The 17,813-nt window shown below is 35.4% G+C and overlaps 2 protein-coding genes and 1 long non-coding RNA gene across 3 annotated transcripts; 1 reads left to right on the top strand and 2 right to left on the bottom strand.

Annotated features, from left to right (window-relative positions):
• Positions 1–504: 504 nt before the first annotated feature.
• On the bottom strand, positions 505–2,232 carry LOC145736746 (uncharacterized). Its single transcript, XM_081991157.1, has 2 exons — positions 2,109–2,232; positions 505–965 (listed from the first exon to the last, which is right to left on the bottom strand). The coding sequence occupies exons 1-2, from the start codon at positions 2,230–2,232 to the stop codon at positions 505–507; spliced, it is 585 nt and encodes a 194-aa protein (XP_081847283.1).
• A 10,653-nt stretch (positions 2,233–12,885) lies between these two features.
• On the bottom strand, positions 12,886–13,947 carry LOC145736530 (uncharacterized). Its single transcript, XR_014179993.1, has 2 exons — positions 13,708–13,947; positions 12,886–13,644 (listed from the first exon to the last, which is right to left on the bottom strand). It is a non-coding gene; the product is annotated as an uncharacterized LOC145736530 (long non-coding RNA).
• A 1,072-nt stretch (positions 13,948–15,019) lies between these two features.
• On the top strand, positions 15,020–16,119 carry LOC145736529 (myb-related transcription factor, partner of profilin-like). Its single transcript, XM_081990985.1, has 2 exons — positions 15,020–15,654; positions 15,747–16,119. The coding sequence occupies exons 1-2, from the start codon at positions 15,466–15,468 to the stop codon at positions 15,948–15,950; spliced, it is 393 nt and encodes a 130-aa protein (XP_081847111.1). The 5' UTR covers positions 15,020–15,465; the 3' UTR covers positions 15,951–16,119.
• The last annotated feature ends 1,694 nt before the right edge of the window (positions 16,120–17,813 follow it).

The raw sequence follows: 17,813 nt of genomic DNA, 5'->3' as shown, positions 1-17,813 counted from the left end.
GGACATGTCGTTTCTTCAAATGGAGTGGAAGCCGACCCAACTAAAATCGAATCTGTGAAGAATTGGCCCATACCCAAGACTAAAGGAGATATCAGAAGCTTTCTTGGATTGTGTAGCTATTACCGAAGATTTGTAAAGGGTTGTAAAGGTGTTGGATTTATACTTCTCGTTTGTAGTGGACTGTATGATTCGATTGTTTTAATGAAATGAACTTTTTTGCTAATTAAACGATTATATTCGGGAATTAAAAAACGGTAACGTGTCGGCACGGCGACGGCTTCGTACGAGAGAGAGAGATGCAGCGTTGCCAGTTATTAAAGTCCAACTTTAGGCATCTCTTGGTGTGGGTAAAATTATAGGGCGCTACTCTCCCTAAGGGTTCAAATATTTACAATGTTTACAACATGCCGCCGGCCTTGAAATACAAAGATATTTCAACAGTTCGAACAACATGTCCATAGTTAAAAGAAAAATAATTTAAGAGAACAAATTCTTAAGAAAACATTAACAGTCACTGCCATTGTCCGTTATCGGCAACGGACATATTTTCGTAATAGCGCGTGACAGAACACCTTTCTTCGTGCGCACTGACACTACACGCACTAATTTATCAGCTCCGGGGTGAACAGCCACTATGCGACCCATAGGCCAATGCAAGGGAGGTTCATTTTCTTCCTTGAGTAGTACGAGAGTTCCGATCTTGATGTTCTCTTGTCGCGTCTTCCACTTGGCTCTCTGCTGTAACGTGTTGAGGTAGTCTTTACTCCTAAGACTCCAAAATCGTTGCGCTAACTTTTGCAGTTGTTTGTACTGACGTAATCGGTTGGTTGGAATGTCACTGTCGTGGGATTGGGGTACAGCGACTAGACTCTCGACGATTAAGAAGTGTACAGGAGTGAGTGCATCAATATCTGTAGGGTCATTGGATAGGGGTAGGATAGGTCGAGAGTTTAGGATGGCTTCAACTTGTGTAAGAAGAGTATAAAATTGTTCAAAATTTAAATGATTATCCCCAATGACACGTTTCAAGTGATATTTAAACGAACGCACCGCAGACTCCCGAATACCTCCATGATGAGGTGATCGCGCCGGTATAAAATTCCAATTAGTTCGATGATCAGAAAAGTAGTTAGAGTATTTATTAGAGACGCAATCTCGCACAACCTAGCAAAGTCTAAGTAATTCACGGTTAGCACCCACAAAATTGGTTGCATTGTCACTAAAAATATGCTGACATAAACCGCGTCTCAAGACAAATCGTTTGAAGGCATTAAGAAATGCTTCAGAGCTGAAGTCCGTTACAAGTTCGACATGAACAGCGCGGGTACTGAAGCAAATAAAAACGCAAATATATGCCTTAATAGTTACCCGATTCCGCGTTTTACCATCTTTCAGACAATAAGGGCCAGCATAATCAATGCCGCAATGAGAAAAAGGTCGAGATGGTACGACTCGAGGTTTTGGTAATGCTCCCATTAGTTGATTGGGGCTTGACGGTTTTATTCGGAAACAAATAACGCATTTCCTTAACACCTTTCAAACTTCGTTTCTTCCGGTAATAATCCAAAATTTGTCCCGAATTTGATTTAGAATGAATGACGGACCTGCATGTAGAAATTTCCGATGATAGTGATTGATTAACAACTGAACAAATGCATGTTTAGATGGTAAAATAATAGCATGTTTCCTTTCAAAATTCAAATTAGAATTTATTAATCGTCCGCCTGCTTGTAGTAATCCTTGTTCATCAATGAACGGATTAAGAGAAAGAATTCGGCTGTTTTTAGGCAAAACTTGAGAATTCTGTAAGCAACGAATTTCTTCCGAAAACCTTTCAGTCTGCACTAGCTTACATATTTTGTAAATAGTGCTGTCTAACTCACGGGTAGATAACGGCCCTGAAAGTTTTTCCTTATTTCGAGCATTATGAGACCATCTATAAACATGTGCAATAACTCGAATTAATGTGTTATAAGAAGACCATCTAAAAAATATCTCATTAGGATTACCGATGATTTGTTTTACGGTAGAAAAAGATAAGTTCATATTTTGTTTTCGCGCTTCGTGCAATGCTATTTTGACGTTTGGACATTTAGGCCACTGCTCACAATCTGTCAATAAAAAAGGAGGACCATGCCAGCAAAGAGGTTGAGTTTGAATGGCTACAGGATCGGAACCTCTGGAGACTATGTCAGCGGGGTTGATATCAGACTCTATATGATAACAAGTCATATTTGCGGTAAGTCGTTGGATTTCGGCAACTCAATTTGAGACAAACACTTTCCATCGACTCGGTTCAGAATTTAACCAATCCAGAACGATCATAGAATCGGTGAAAAGATTTACTTGATGTATATGAATTTCTAGAGACTTTAACAGCTTGTCGACTAATTGAGCTAATAACAGTGCTCCGCACAGTTCTAAGCGTGGCAAGCTCATCGAACTTAATGGCGCTAATCTAGATTTAGATCAAATCAGATGTGAAGAGGGTTTGTTTGAATTATCGCAAGATACGAGATAAATGCAAGCTCCGTAAGCGAGCTGTGACGCGTCCGAAAAACCACAAAGTAAAACTGATCTATAACTTATTTCGGTATCTATCACGCAACGTGGAATGTGTATAGAATTGAGTTTAGGCAATTGGTAGACAAAAATTGACCATTGATCAGCTATATTCGCAGGCACTGGAGAGTCCCAATCTAGTTGACTTTTCCAAACCTCTTGTAAGATTAATTTAGCTGTCACTATTACAGGATTAATTAAACCCAATATGTCGTAAAGCTGTCCAAGGGTTGCTAGAATGGTTCTTTTAGTTATTATAGAATGATCAATTTTTAATTGAAAATTATAATAAATAGTATCAGATTTTGTATTCCAAGCGGTACCTAACGTTTTTGTTTCATCGTCTCCTAGTATATAAAATTCTGTATTCTGTGAATCGCCAGAGTTTTTGATCACGCGGGGATTATTTGACACCCATTTTCTTAATTGTAATCCATGTTTAGACAATGTTTTGTTGATATTTGCTTCTAATTCAATTGCTTTGTCAAGGTCGTGGTGCCCAAAAATTAAGTCGTCCATGTAGAAATTGTTTAAAATTATTTTACTAACTTCGGGCTGTCAATCTTTATATTTAAGTCCAATGTCATGTAAAACACGCGTAGCTAAGAACGATGCGCTAGCTGTGCCGTACGTCACGGTATTTAATTCGTAATAAACGATGTTTCCAGTGACGTCATCTCTCCAAAGAATGCGTTGCAATTTTCGATGGGATTTGTCAATCTACAGGGTAATTCAAATTCGACCCTCACCATTGGGATCTCGGAAACTATAGGAGATACGAGAAAGTTTAAATTGGGGCAAAGTTGCGCAATGTAAATCTCAACCAAATGCAGTTTTAAAAATTTCGATTTTCCGAGTACTTCCGAAGATATCCGAAAAAAACTGAAAATTTGATTTTTTGTTTTTATTTATTTCTAATCTTATTTGAAGAGATATTCCAAAACTAAAAGCATCTTTTCATTGCCACTTTTTCTCAGCTATTCGATGATGGATTCAAATTTGCCACACGACGTTTCGTTTTTTGGCAGCCATCATCAACTTTCTTTTTTCTTATGGGCGCCATATTGGATTTTTAGCCCACCAAATAGTACGTTTTATTCTGATTTTAGTGATGTATAATAACTTATGATTTGCTTCATAAATAACAAAATAATTCAATAAAAACTATTTTTACTTTAGTTATTGGCTTTGAGTTAATGGGCCGTTTCATAAAATGTCATTATTTGACAGTACTTGTCAAACACGATAATTCGGACGATCATTAGAGCTTTTAGAGATTTTTACCTTAGTTAGCTTTGAGTTAATGAGACGTTTTATGAAGATTACTTGGTAGTACTTGTCACACGCAATTGGCCTGAACATACTTAGTCACAAAGGTGTACACGTGACTTAAACCGGTTTATTCACTCGAAGAGCTTAGGCCACTCGCTAAGCTTGTGGACCTAGTTGTTCTTATCGTGAATAAAAAACGGTTTGTCCCTTGCTGTATAAATAACTATTAAATCACTCTGAATGACATTCGCCTATTTACAGATGTAAACAAACAAACATCAATGTTACATCTACGGGGCGCGGTGCAAATTTAATAGAACTGTAATTTTAGTTTTTTTTTTTAATATAAGAAGTCGAAATTTAATAAAATACTCTATAAGACACGTGACTTAAACCGGTTTATTCACTCGAATAAATATGAATGAATAAAAAATGGTTTGTCACTTCCAAAATAAATAACTATAAACTTGCACTTAACATTATAAAAAATTGAAATTTGGCAAAAAATGAAGTTCCTAAAATGATGATCTTTCTCTTGGAAACATAAATAAGCCTTTTAAGTTAGAGATAATGCTAACAAATCTCTTTTTCTGATTAACCTAAATAGTTCAGCAATGCTTGTATAATAATAACATTTTCTGCGGGGGTTTCTTTTCTAGATACATTTTTAACTATGATCATCCGAATTATCGTGTTTGACAAGTACTGTCAAATAATGACATTTTATAAAACGGCCCATTAACTCAAAGCCAATAACTAAAGTAAAAATAGTTTTTATTGAATTATTTTGTTATTTATGAAGCAAATCATAAGTTATTATACATCACTAAAATCAGAATAAAACGTACTATTTGGTGGGCTAAAAATCCAATATGGCGCCCATAAGAAAAAAGAAAGTTGATGATGACTGACAGAAAACGAAACGTCGTGTGGCAAATTTGAATCCATCATCGAATAGCTAGGAAAAAGTGGCAATGAAAAGATGCTTTTAGTTTTGGGATATCTCTTCAAATAAGGTTAGAAATAAATAAAAACAAAAAATCAAATTTTAAGTTTTTTTCGGATATCTTCGAAAGTACTCGGAAAATCAAAATTTTTAAAACAGCATTTGGTTGAGCTTTATATTGCGCAACTTTGCCCCAATTTAAACTTTCTCGTATCTCTTATGGTTTCTGAGATCCCAATGGTGAGGGTCGAATTTGAATTACCCTGTATATCATACGGTACATTTTTTCAATGTCCGCGTCAATCAAAATTGGGTAAGTGCGCAAACGCAAAACCATATCGAATACGTCCTTTTATACTTTGGGCCCTATCTTGAGCACGTCATTTAGACTATAGCCATAATTAGTTTTCAAATTTGCGTTCAAAACGACGCGTAATTTTGTAGTGCTACTACTTTCCCTTATGACGGCATGATGGCTGAGATATACGCAAATTTCACCTGGTAAATCTAAATCAGGAGTAATGCGGGACATATGACCCATTTTCTCGTATTCCTTTAGAAAGTCAGTGTACTGGGTTTTTAACTCGATATTCTTTTCCAAACGTCGCTCCAAAGAAAGTAAACATTTTAATGCGATCGAATAAGATTCTCCTAACTCTACATAATTTTGCTTTAAAGGAAGTTTAACTGTATAACGTCCGTCTGTTTCGATTTTATGATTATTTCGAAAATCTAACTCACATTCGAGTTCTTCATTAGTTAGCTTATCTTGTTTGCTTCCTACATTTTCAATTTGCCAGAATTTTTGTATGGTGTTATGTAGGTTTTCGTAAGATTTATTGAGATTCAAAAAACAATGACTGATATTTTTCTTTCGGTACACGGTATAAGTTTAAAGGACCAACTAAAACCCATCCGAACTTGGTATTTTGCAAGATAGGACCGTCTTCACCTAACATAATTTTTTGGTCATTTAAACAACGGAAAAATAATTCGGTTCCGATTAAGATATCAATTTCGTTTGAGTTACAAAAATCGGAATCCGCTAATTGAATGTTTTCGGGCAAGTTAAGAAAAGTAGGATCGAAAGAAATTTGCGGCAATTTAGTGGTAATTTTATTTATAATTAAAAATTCAGCCTTTGCCTGGAATGAATCATTTAACGCTTTAACCGTTGTTTTGACTTTGACTGACACATTACAGGACGCGCCTCCTACTCCAAGAACAGGAACGTTTACTATACATCCTGGTAAGTTCAACTTTTGATACAAAGCTTCAGAGCAAAAGTTGGATTGACTCGCAGAATCCAATAACGCGCGACACTTTAAAGCTTGCCATTTGTGTCTATAATGTTAACGATTGCTGTTGCAAGCAAAATTTGAGTTTCACCCGAGGAATTAGTGTTGTGACAACGAGCAGCTGATGACGCTGTTGCATTGCTGACCGTTTCGTTAGCACCTGTATTTATGCTAGGTACATTGCCTCTGAAGTGAACTATCGAGTTCTTGTATCGATTGACGCGTACTGTTGTAATTTTGATCGGACATTTGCAAGATTCTGGAACCTTGTTCGCTATTTTCAAGATTAACGGTATTTTCAGAACTGACGTTTGTGGGACTAATGGCGGTAAAGGTATTATTGTTATTATAAGGAGTGTTTCGATTAAATTGGAAATTAGAATCATGTAAAATGGAGTTATGTTTACGCTTGCAAATCCTACATGTTTTACCTGTACAATTTTCATTATTGTGACCACTTCTTAAGCAATTAGTGCATATTCCTAAACGCTTCAGCTCAAGATAACGATCTTTACAGGATAACGCAAGTAATTTAGGGCACTTGTATGTATAATGATTCTTTTCTTTACAAACGTAACAATAAAAATTATTAAATTGCCCTTGATTTGCCGAATTCTGATAAAACTGTTGTGTGGAATCTCTTGTGTTTACATGAGCTACTGTACTGCGGTTTTGAGGAGCTTTTTCGTACGCGTTGTGTTGTTTATTGTCAATAGTTTCAAGTTCTTGACATTTATTTTTCAAGAAATTTAATAACTCATCGAGCATTGGCGAATCTTTATTGTTCAACACTTCCCACTCTTTACGGGTGTGATTGTCTAACTTTTGTGAAATTAAATATATTATCAACGTATCCCATTGGTCTACTGGTTGACCAAGACTCGTTAATGCTCGAAGGTTTCGAACTACGCTGTCTATGAGTTTTCGTAAATTTTGATGAGATTCTCTAGATACTGAGGACATTTCAAATAAATTTCGAACATGATTGTGAATTAACATGCGCTTATTTTCATATCTTTCACGTAGTAACTTTAATGCCTCATCGTAATTAGCTTCGCAGATTTCTAGAGATTGTAATACTTGTGTTGCCTCACCGCGAAGGCACGACTGCAAGTAATAAAATTTCTGAATTTTTGTTAAGTCGCTGTTTTTATCAACTAACGCTTGAAATACTTAGTAGAATTGAATCCACCCTTCGTACGATCCACTAAACTGTGGCAGGGAAATAGATTGTAACTTTGCGTTATTATTACATTTAAATTTGCTTCAGCACTCGAAACTACGTTATGTTCTTGTTGTTCAATTAATTCAAGCGCTATCGCAACGCTACTGTAATAATTGTCTTCAAACGACTGTCTTTCAACATCCGGTTTTGAATCTAATTCTTCGATTTTTGATTGAATGTCTTGAAACTCTGCCCAAGTTGTATCGAGATCTTTTACACGCAATTTTAAGCTAGTATATCCGGGATTTGGACTGTTCAAAAAATTAGTAAAACGAGTTAGAGTTGCCTTTAATTGGCCTCTTCGAAATACCAACCTTTTAAGCTCGTCTGTTCTTGAATCGACACCATTATCTGTGTCATCGGGCATTGTAAAAAATTGATGTAAGTTGACCGTTTAGACGTTTTTAAAAAACTAAATCTGATTATTTGCTTTAAGCTTCTCACACAAATTTTAGCATGCAGATGGATGTATTCAGGTAGGAACACTAACGGAAAGGACCTACTTTATATTTTGACGTCTTGCTTCTTTCTCGCTGCTCTACGTGGCAACGCTGTGTATGGCTCGCTGTTGTTGATCTTGCACCCGTTCACGGAACGCGGCACGCGGAATTTACATCAAGCCGATGCTTTTTGAGGTTACTTATCACTTATCACTTTGCAATCCGCTCGTATGTACCAAAATGTATGTTGGATTTATACTTCTCGTTTGTAGTGGACTGTATGATTCGATTATTTTAATGGAACGAACTTTTTTGCTAATTAAACGATTATATTCGGGAATTAAAAAACGGTAACGTGTCGGCACGGCGACGGCTTCGTACGAGGCAGAGAGATGCAGCGTTGCCAGTTATTAAAGTCCAACTTTAGGCATCTCTTGGTGGGGGTAAAATTATAGGGCGCTACTCTCCCTAAGGGTTCAAATATTTACAATGTTTACAACAAAAGGGTTTTGGACAGATCGCGAAACCTCTTCATCGACTGACAGAGAAAAACAACCAATTTTCCTGGACAACAGATTGTCAGCAAGCTTTCACGGAATTGAAGAAGCGTCTTATCACAGCCCCTATTCTGGCTTATCCATCGCAAGAAGGGACGTTTGTCTTGAACACAGATGCTTCGCAGTATGGTTTAGGAGCCTTTCTTTCTCAGATCCAAAATGGCCAAGAAGTGGTCATTGGCTATTACAGCAAGTCGTTGGGAAAATCTGAGAGGAACAACTGCGTCACTCGTAAAGAACTCTTGGCAGTTGTGAAAGCTGTAGAACATTACCACAGCTTCTTATACGGGAGGAAATTTCTTATCCGATCAGACCAATGAAGGAAATAATCAGTTTGGAACGGCTCTCATTGGTCGAACTAAAAAGGTTTTTTAATTTTATGGGCTCCCAGTAAAATGAAGGAAATAATCAGTTTGGAATGGCTCTCATTGGTCGAACAAGAAAGGTTTCTTGAATTTGACTCATAGTAAAATGAAGGAAGTAATGAATATTTTACGGCGTCCAATGATGGAACTAAGGTTTCTTGAATCTTATTGGCTTCTAGAACAATGAAGGATATAATCAGTTTGGAACGGCTCTCATTGGTCGAACTTAAAAGGTTTTTTAAAGTTTATGAGCTTCCAGTAAAATAAAGGAAATAATCAATTTGGAATGGCTCTCATTGGTTTAGCAATAAAGCTTTCATTAATTTTATTGACTCCTAGTGAAATGAAAAAAATAATGAAAATTTTACGGCTTTCAATGGTGGAACTACAAATGTTTCTTAAATCTTATTGGCATCTAGAACAATGAAGGAAATAATCAGTTTGGAACAGCTCTCAATGGTCGAACTAAAAACGTTCTGTAAATTTATGGGTTCTCAGTAAAATGAAGGATTTAATCAGTTTGGAATGGCTCTCATTGGTCTAGCAAGAAAGGTTACCTGAATTTTGTTGACTCCTAGTAGAATGAAGAAAATAATGAATATTTTACGGCTTTCAATGGTGGAACTACAAAGGTTCTTTGAATCTTATTGGATCTATACGAAAAATACGCCCAGGTGGGAAAATTTAAAAAATTGGATTTCATTTTCAGTAATTTTCCGACCTGGTCCGGGCATATTTGTATAATGCAACTTTAGTTATTTTAGTTATTTAGTTTATATGACTCAGGAGGTCCTAAGAAATCGCTAGAGCCAATAAAAATTTTCTAACTAATTTTGGACTTATTTTTTTGGATTTTTATGTTCAAGAAAAAAATATTCAAAACTAAAAATATAAAAAAACCATAAACTTATTGAACCTTTCTAGTTCTACCAATGAGAGCTGTTCTAAACTGATTATTTCCTTCCTTGTTCTAGATGACAAAGAGATTCAAGAAACCTTTGAAGTTCCACTAGTGAAAGCCGTAAAATATTCATTACTTCCTTCATTTGACTAGGAGTCAATAAAATTCAAAAAACCATTCCTGTTCGACCAATGAGGGTCGTTCCAAACTGATTATTTGTTTCATTGTTCTAGGAGCCAATAAGATTCAAGAAACATTTGTACTTCGACCATTTAAAGCCGTAAAATATTGATTATTTCCTTCATTTCACTAGGAGCCGATAAGATTCAAGAAACCTGTGTCGTTCCACCATTGAAAACCGTAGAATATTCACTATTTCCTTAATTTTACTAGGAGTCAATAAAGCCTTTTTTAGACCAATGAGAGCCATTCCAAACTGATAATTTCCTTCATTTTACTAGGAGCCCATAAACTTAAGGAACCTTTCTAATTCGACCAATGAGGGTCGTTCCAAACTGATTATTTGTTTCATTGTTCTAGGAGCCAATAAGATTCAAGAAACATTTGTACTTCGACCATTTAAAGCCGTAAAATATTGATTATTTCCTTCATTTCACTAGGAGCCGATAAGATTCAAGGAACCTTTGTAGTTCCATCATTGAAAATCGTAAAATATTAATTATTTCCTTAATTTTATTTGGAATTCAATAAGACCTTTTTTTAGACCAATGAGAGCCATTCCAAACTGATTATTTCCTTCATTTCACTAGGAGCCAATAAGGTTCAAGGAACCTTTGTACCGCCCTTGAAAGCCGTAAAATATTCATTATTTCCTCCATTTCACTAGGAGTCAATAAAATTCATGTAACCTTTCTTGCTAGACCAATGAAAGCCATTCCAAACTGATAAAATCCTTCATTTTACTGGGAGCCCATAAATTTAAAGAACTTTTTTAGTTCGACCATTGAGAGCCGATCCAAACTGATTATTTCCTTCATTGTTCTAGATGCCAATCAGATTTAAGAAACATTTGTAATTCCACTATTGAAAACCGTAAAATATTCATTATTTTCTTTATTTCACTAGAAGTAAATAAAATTTAGGAAACCTTCCTTGCTAGACCAATGAGAGCCGTTCCAAACTGATTATTTTTTTCATTGTTATAGATGCCAATAAGATTCAAGGAACCTTTGTAGTTCCACTATTGAAAACTGTAAAATATTAATTACTTCCTTAATTTAACTAGGAGTCAATTAGACTTTTTTTAGACCAATGAGAGCCATTCCAAACTGATTATTTCCTTCATTTTACTAGGAACCCATAAACTTAAGGAACCTTTCTAATTCGACCAATGAGAGCCGTTCCACACTAATTATTCCTTTCATTGTACTAAGAGCCAATAAGAATCAAGAAACCTTTGTGGTTCCACCATTGAAAGCCTTAAAATATTTATTATTGCCTTCATTTTACTAGGAGTCAATAAAATTCAAAGAACCTTTCTTGTTCTACCAATGAGAGCCATTCCAAACTGATTATTTCCTTAATTTTACTAGGAGCCCATAAGTTTAAGAAACCTTTCTAGTTCCACCAATGAGAGCTGTTCCAAACTGATTATTTCCTTCCTTGTTCTAGAATTTTTATAAATTTGTCAACGTCAAAATTCATGTCGTTGGATTGAAGATGCAATTCAGGCATATCAACCAAAAGCTCGGGGTTGTTGCTTGTCCATTTTCTGAGTTCAAACCCGGCGGAACCCGGAAGTGAAATTAGCTTATTGCGGATTACGAGTCCTTCACTCATGGTTTGCGAAAACCCGGTAATTACATCGTCAACATAGATATCTTCGCTTAGAATGCTCGCAGCTTTCCGAAAGCGGAAACCTTCATCTCGGAAACTGCCGAATACACTTGTTGGTCAAGTATGGAGAACTTTTAAGGCCAAATAAAACACGTTTGAACTTATACACTCGAACGGGTTTCTCAGGTGCGAATCTCCAAAGAAAACATTGATAATTTTGATGATCTTTCGATACCATTATTTGATCGAACATATTTTTTATGTCGCAGCTAAATACTGTCTCATAAATTCTAAATTTTAGTAAAATTGCGACAAGGTCTTTTTGGAGTTTAGCAGCACCTGTCAGTAATGTGCCATTCAAAGAAATTCCGTCCGACATTTTCGCGCTTGCGTTAAAAACGATTCTAGTTTTCCCAGGCTTTAATATGCAGGTATGCGGGATATAAAAAAAACTAGTTGGATTGCCAGTAGATTTCTCGTCGAGCAGCTCGACTATATCAGTCTATGTATTATTGAATAATATTGTTATACTGAGTGCGAATTTCTTTATTGAGTGATAAACGTCTTCCCAAGTAAACAAGTCTTTTATACGCAATAGAATAACAGCTATTTGGATCAAATGTAGGCTCATTAGGTACTTTAAAAGGTAGTTTTACTATATATCTGCCACTCGAACATGCGTGTCTTCAAAAATTTGATCGCAAAGCTCGTCCTCAGGAGATAACAAGGTCTTTTGAGGAATGCTTTCAATCTCCCAAAACCGTTTCAGGGTCTTTTCCAGATCATTTAAATCGTTATCAATTGTACTACGAGAAAGTGAAATAAAGAAGTAGTACAAGTTGAATTTTTAAAATTAGGAATCTTTCCCATAAGAATATAGCCGAAAACAGTGGGTAATAGACGGGCTCGTTTTCTTTGCCCGGTATAGGAAGTCCATTCAAGAGATACGGGAATTCCTCAATGCCTAATAAAATATCAATGGTGCGCGGTTTAAAGAATTCAGGGTTCGCTAACTTTAAATTAGCAGTATGGGGCCGGCTATTTGACCCAAGAACGTGTGTAGGTTTAGAAGGACATAGTTTTGGTAGTATGATAGCTTCAAAGTTAATGCGGGGGTTTGTTTGACCGGAAGGTTTAATTGTACAAGAAACTAACCCTTTAGACGTGGTTTTGTGACCTAAACCCTGAATGTAGAATGACCAGTCGGTACGGGACAGTCTCAACCTTTTGCATAGGTTTTCTGAAATGTAATTTGTCTGACTCCCACAGTCGAATAATATACGGACTTTGTGTGTATGACCTAATGAATCATAAATGTCAACTACAGCGGTTGATAGTAGTGCGGAAGTTTGTGAATGTGTTCGCTGACTGTTAGTTGAGTGTGTTATGATGAAACCTCACGTTAATGAGATTTCAACATTTTTTAATTAAATAGCTCAAGGTCGTGGATTAATTGCATGAGTTCATAACTAGCTATAGATGAACACACTTGGATATACTGCAGGAAATCAAACGAACCACTTGTTGTATATGTACACGTGTATATTACAAGTTAAAAAACAAAACTACAATATTTACAACTTTACAAAAATTTACAAAATTTACAAAAGTTGCCGAGAAACAAATTAGCAAAAGAATTTAAATTAAAATAAAAGAAAACAAAATTGAAGTTAAATTTAAAACAAATGGAAAAGAAACAAGAAAAGTTTTCCCAGTGCCACACCGTCTCTAATTGCCCTTACCAGCTGTCAAAGACGATGTTTGGGTCCTGGAACCTCCAGTATCCTCTTCCCAGTCGTCAGTAGTGGCCACCGCTGATTTCCAGGTAGGAAATGGGGTCCAGAGACTGGTGACAGGTACCTAAGGCAGAAAACAGCAGAACACCAGGGAAAACGAACAAACAACTTCAACACTTGTTCCGGCAACCAAAAAGGTGACCAGAGGTGATGACAAGTGTTGAAGTTGTTTAGAGCAAACTAATATTAACTAAAAAATAAAAATTAAATTAAACCAAACTGAATCAAGTGAGGAATTGTGGTGGTTCGATTCTGACCTTTTGAGACTCTGTGGCCGGTGGTCGGCTTTTCCAACACGTGGGTTGGTCCGGAAAACTCTGGACAAAGCAGTCCCAGTCAGGCTGATTCAATCCCCGATTGAAATGTTATTTGGTCGGGAAAACCCTTGGATCTTTGGTCGGAAAGCCCTTGAAATTCCGGTCGGAAAAATCTCTGAATATCCGGTTGGAAAAATCTCTGAATATCCGGTTGGGCCGAACACAATGCTGTGTTGGAAAATTGGGCCGATACAAAATAATTCAAAAGAACTAACAATAAAACCAATTTACCTGTAATTCGGCCAGATGATCACGGATTAAAAATTCACACGCGCCACACCGCTCAGAAAAAAGATCAGATGTCGGCAGTTCGAGTGCTGTAGTGGTAAAGAGACCGATATCACAAAGTGGGGTGATTAAATAGGCACATGGCACCTGACACAAAGAAACACGACCACAAACCGACGCTTCCCCGACAAAAATCGAAACCAATCACGTGACTACGGCACCTGATAACTTATCAGGGCACGCACCCACATTTACAACAAAATGTGCACAAAGTGCAATTGGAGGATTTAAGCGATCGGAATCGGTCTACTAGCGTAACTAGGCCCATGTTCATTAAAAACACAAATCAAACGAGTTAACAGACGAAAACTCTATTTCGTACGTAACAAGTGAAACACATTTGTCTAGAGATAGGAACATGCTGTTGATAATTATTATCGACAGCGTTTGTTTTCAATAGATGAAGAAGAGAATGATGCTTCTGCGAACAAGTGCGACAAGTAGACTTAGAATTGCAGTTTCTCGTTGCATGTTGAGGACTTAAGCAGTAAGTGCATATGGAGTTGATTTTGGCATAAATTAAGCGTTCTAAAGAGTTTATTTTAAGAAAATCTGGGCATTTGTAAAGAGGATGATTTAATGGGCACATTTTACATTTTATATTGTAGTTGTAACCAGAAAAGCCTCTAAAAATTGTAGGTCTTTTTACCTTTTGCACTAGATCCGTTTGACCGAAATCAACAGAATCCAAAGCATTGCGACGTAATACAAAACTTTTTAAAGAATCAAAAGTTGGAATTTTAAAGATATTAGTGCATTGTTCCATTTGGTATTTTTCCATGGTTTCCTGATCAAGGTGTTTACTAAACAAGTAATGAAAAATAAAACTCTATTCCACAACGGAAAACTGCAGATTCTTTAGAGCAGAAAGGTTTTCAGAAAATGTGTCACATAATTGTCGAAGCACCCTAGGACTTCTAGATCTACTACTAATATATGGTGTGTTTTCTATAGCTTTTAAGTGAGATAGAGCAATAATTCTTTTATTGTCATAGCGGTTTATAAGCGACTCAAAAAGCGTTCCATATTTATTTGCGGTTATAGGTGTACATTGCACCAAGGTCAAAGGTGGGCCTTCTAGAAGTGAGATTAAGTATATACCACGTGTCCAAGAGCACCCTGGACATAAGAGATTAACATGGGAAAACGGTTTTGATTTTTTTGCGCCTGTACGGTTGATTTGATTGAAAAATCGTATTAATGAAAGTTGTAGTACCTATCACGGATTAGTTTTATGTATTTTTTTCAACTTGAGCCAAAACACGAACAAAAATGAGAAAATTTAAACTTTTAGCCTGCACTGTATAAGCGGTTGTCGCACAACGGATAAACAGCAGTGGGATTGCGAACGCTCTATTCGATTCGTATCGGTCACGTTTCGAAGTGAAACGCGATTGGGAACTTTTATTTGTCGATACGATATCAACTCGATACGAAGCCAAAAACTCGATAGCTAAGCAGTCATCGAATACACACCGAATGGTTTCGAATTGGACCATTTTGCGAAAGAGAAGACTTTTTTGTAGTTGTTTTCTTTTTCTAATAAACTTAACCTAACATAGTTTAGACTTTAGAGTTTGTTGTTTGTTTACTGTTTTGCTTTGAGGTTTGATTCACAGGATTCACTGCTTCACATAATAACTATTATAGATATTCATTATAAAATCGCTATTGATTTATTTATAGAAAAGAAACTCTAAAATGTCCTGTAAGTTGACCAATGATCATTGGGAAGTGTTGGTGACTTTCATGGAAAAGCACCCACAGTTCGCAAGAGGGCAATTTTCAGGCCCGTCTGGAAAAATTGGCCAAAAAAAAATGTGGGAAGAATTGGCTGCAAGACTGAATTCGTTGGGCCATGGAGAAAAGACTACTGAAAAATGGCAAAAGGTAAGTTTTTGGTAGTTAAAAGTAAGTATAGCTATACCACTGTTATTATTGTGAGTATTGCATCAGCATTCCTGACCTTTTTGTATTTTTAGACATGGTCTGACATAAAATATGCAATTAAAAAGAAGGCTAGTACAAATAAGTCAAATTTATTCAAAACTGGAGGAGGACCTTGCACAGCCAAAAAGTTAACTGAATATGAAGAGCGGATTTTAGCCCTTTTGGGCAAAAGTTTTTTTGAGGGTGTTGGTGTTCCAGAATGTGGTGTAAAACAGGTCATAGTGTCGAAACAATAAGATTGTTTAGTTATTTTGATTTTTCAGCTTCCGAATTCTGGTTCTATGCAAGTTCCCTGTCATTCATCACCCTCAACATCAGTGTTCGAATCTTCAGTTCAAGTAATTGAGGTAGAAACGTGCAAGGCATGTACAAAATAAATAGTAGTAAGTAGAAATAATAAATGAGTTCCCTTTTCTTTTATTAATTAAGACTTATCTTTAAACTTGACTTAATATTTTTTATTTTACAAAGTTTATAGGTATTACTATCTGGTTCTTTTCTAAGGTCATATAGGTCAAGGAATATATGGGGTGTTTATTGTTTATGTGGATAATCTGTTAAAACACACACTAACTTGTCTTAGGTCCCAGCAACAGAATTACAAATTGAGCCTGACCATTCAGAATTATTTACTCTACCCTTGGATACTACAACTTATGTTAATTATGATGAAAATCCAATAGATGTTACTCTTGGTGACCATACTTATACAGTGTGACCCATTTAGAATGGAAACACCCCTATAAAATTTTAGGTTATTAACCGATTTCAATGATTTTTTTTTGAAATATTTAGGAATGAAATGTCTATTACGGGAGAAAATTTTAAATATTTATTTCAGTTTTCAGGTCATATTACGATACATTTTCTTGATAGAAAATGGAGAATTTTTATTAGCAATTTTTTTATTGAAAAAATTACTACGCCACTGGATCTATAGTGCTTTCAAATAGCTGTGACCAAAATTTCATGAAAATCCATTCATTAATAACAAAGTTATGACAAATTAAAATTCAAAAATCCTCTAAGATAACGGTCACAAAATAACACCCTGCATCAACTGTTGCCATAGAAATGGTGTTACTATTTACTTGTTTATTATTAATTATTAATTGATTAATTTCAAAAAAAATAAAAAATTAAAAAAAAACAAAATTAAAAAAAAAATCAAAAAAAAAATAAAAATTTGGTCACAGCTATTTGAAAGCACTATAGATCCAGTGGCGTAGTATTTTTTTCAATAAAAAAATCGCTAATAAAAATTCTCCATTTTCTATCAGAAAAAGTATCGTAATATGACCTGAAAACTGAAATAAATATTTAAAATTTTCTCCCGTAATAGACATTTCATTCCTAATTATTTAATAATAATATAATAATAATATAATAAATTGGTTTATTTAGCTAATAGCTATATACAAAAAACACAGAACAGTAAGTATAGGTATACAATTCTAAATATTTTCAAAATGCATTATTTCAAAAAAAAAATCATTGAAATCGGTTAATAACCTAAAATTTTATAGGTGTTTCCATTCTAAATGGGTCGCACTGTATAAAAGCCACACCAAAGAAAAGGAAAAAAAACATAACAGCAGAAGAAAGAGAAAATGCCTTTTGTGAGGAATCAGTCAATGAACTGAAGGAAATTAGAAAAGAGCTTCAAATATTAAACCAAAACATGAATGAAATGAATACAACTTTTAGAGGATTTTCACCTTAATTATTTAACATAATAAAATTCAGCTGAAATAAATTAAAAATAAAGTCACATTATCATGATGTGTGGGTCTTATCGTCTCATTCGAGTAGTATGTGTGTTGAAAGTGTTAAATATCACTTCAGAAATACCTTATTACAAATGTATGATTTTCCATTTGTATCAAAAAAAAAACTTGAGTCACTTTTTAAATCAGTTGTCATTTTTTCATAGTAAAAACAAATTTAATTATTCTTAGTCAATGCAACATTTTAACTTGTTATTCCATGTAGGTAGGTAAATTATCATGTGCATTTAGAAAAAAAAAAACATTAAAATTCATCAATCAGCAGTTTTCTTATCGACACCTTTGCGGCGATGCGACTAGACGAGTGCAATA

This window comes from Ips typographus, linkage group LG12 (assembly GCF_016097725.1).
Source record: "Ips typographus isolate SLU linkage group LG12, UJ_Ityp_2.0, whole genome shotgun sequence".
NCBI classification, from domain to species: Eukaryota; Metazoa; Arthropoda; class Insecta; order Coleoptera; family Curculionidae; genus Ips; species Ips typographus.
Note: the sequence above shows the minus strand (reverse complement) of the source record. Positions and strands in the feature narration are given on the sequence as shown.

Bases quoted from the DNA above. Each gene is read 5' to 3' on its own strand.
- LOC145736746 (XM_081991157.1), bottom strand. From the start codon at position 2,232: ATGACTTGTTATCATATAGAGTCTGATATCAACCCCGCTGACATAGTC. The intron at 966-2,108 runs GTGAGCAGTGGC...TTCTTACACAAG, and splicing joins TCCTTTTTTATTGACAGATT to TTGAAGCCATCCTAAACTCT.
- LOC145736529 (XM_081990985.1), top strand. From the start codon at position 15,466: ATGTCCTGTAAGTTGACCAATGATCATTGGGAAGTGTTGGTGACTTTC. The intron at 15,655-15,746 runs GTAAGTTTTTGG...TTGTATTTTTAG, and splicing joins CTACTGAAAAATGGCAAAAG to ACATGGTCTGACATAAAATA.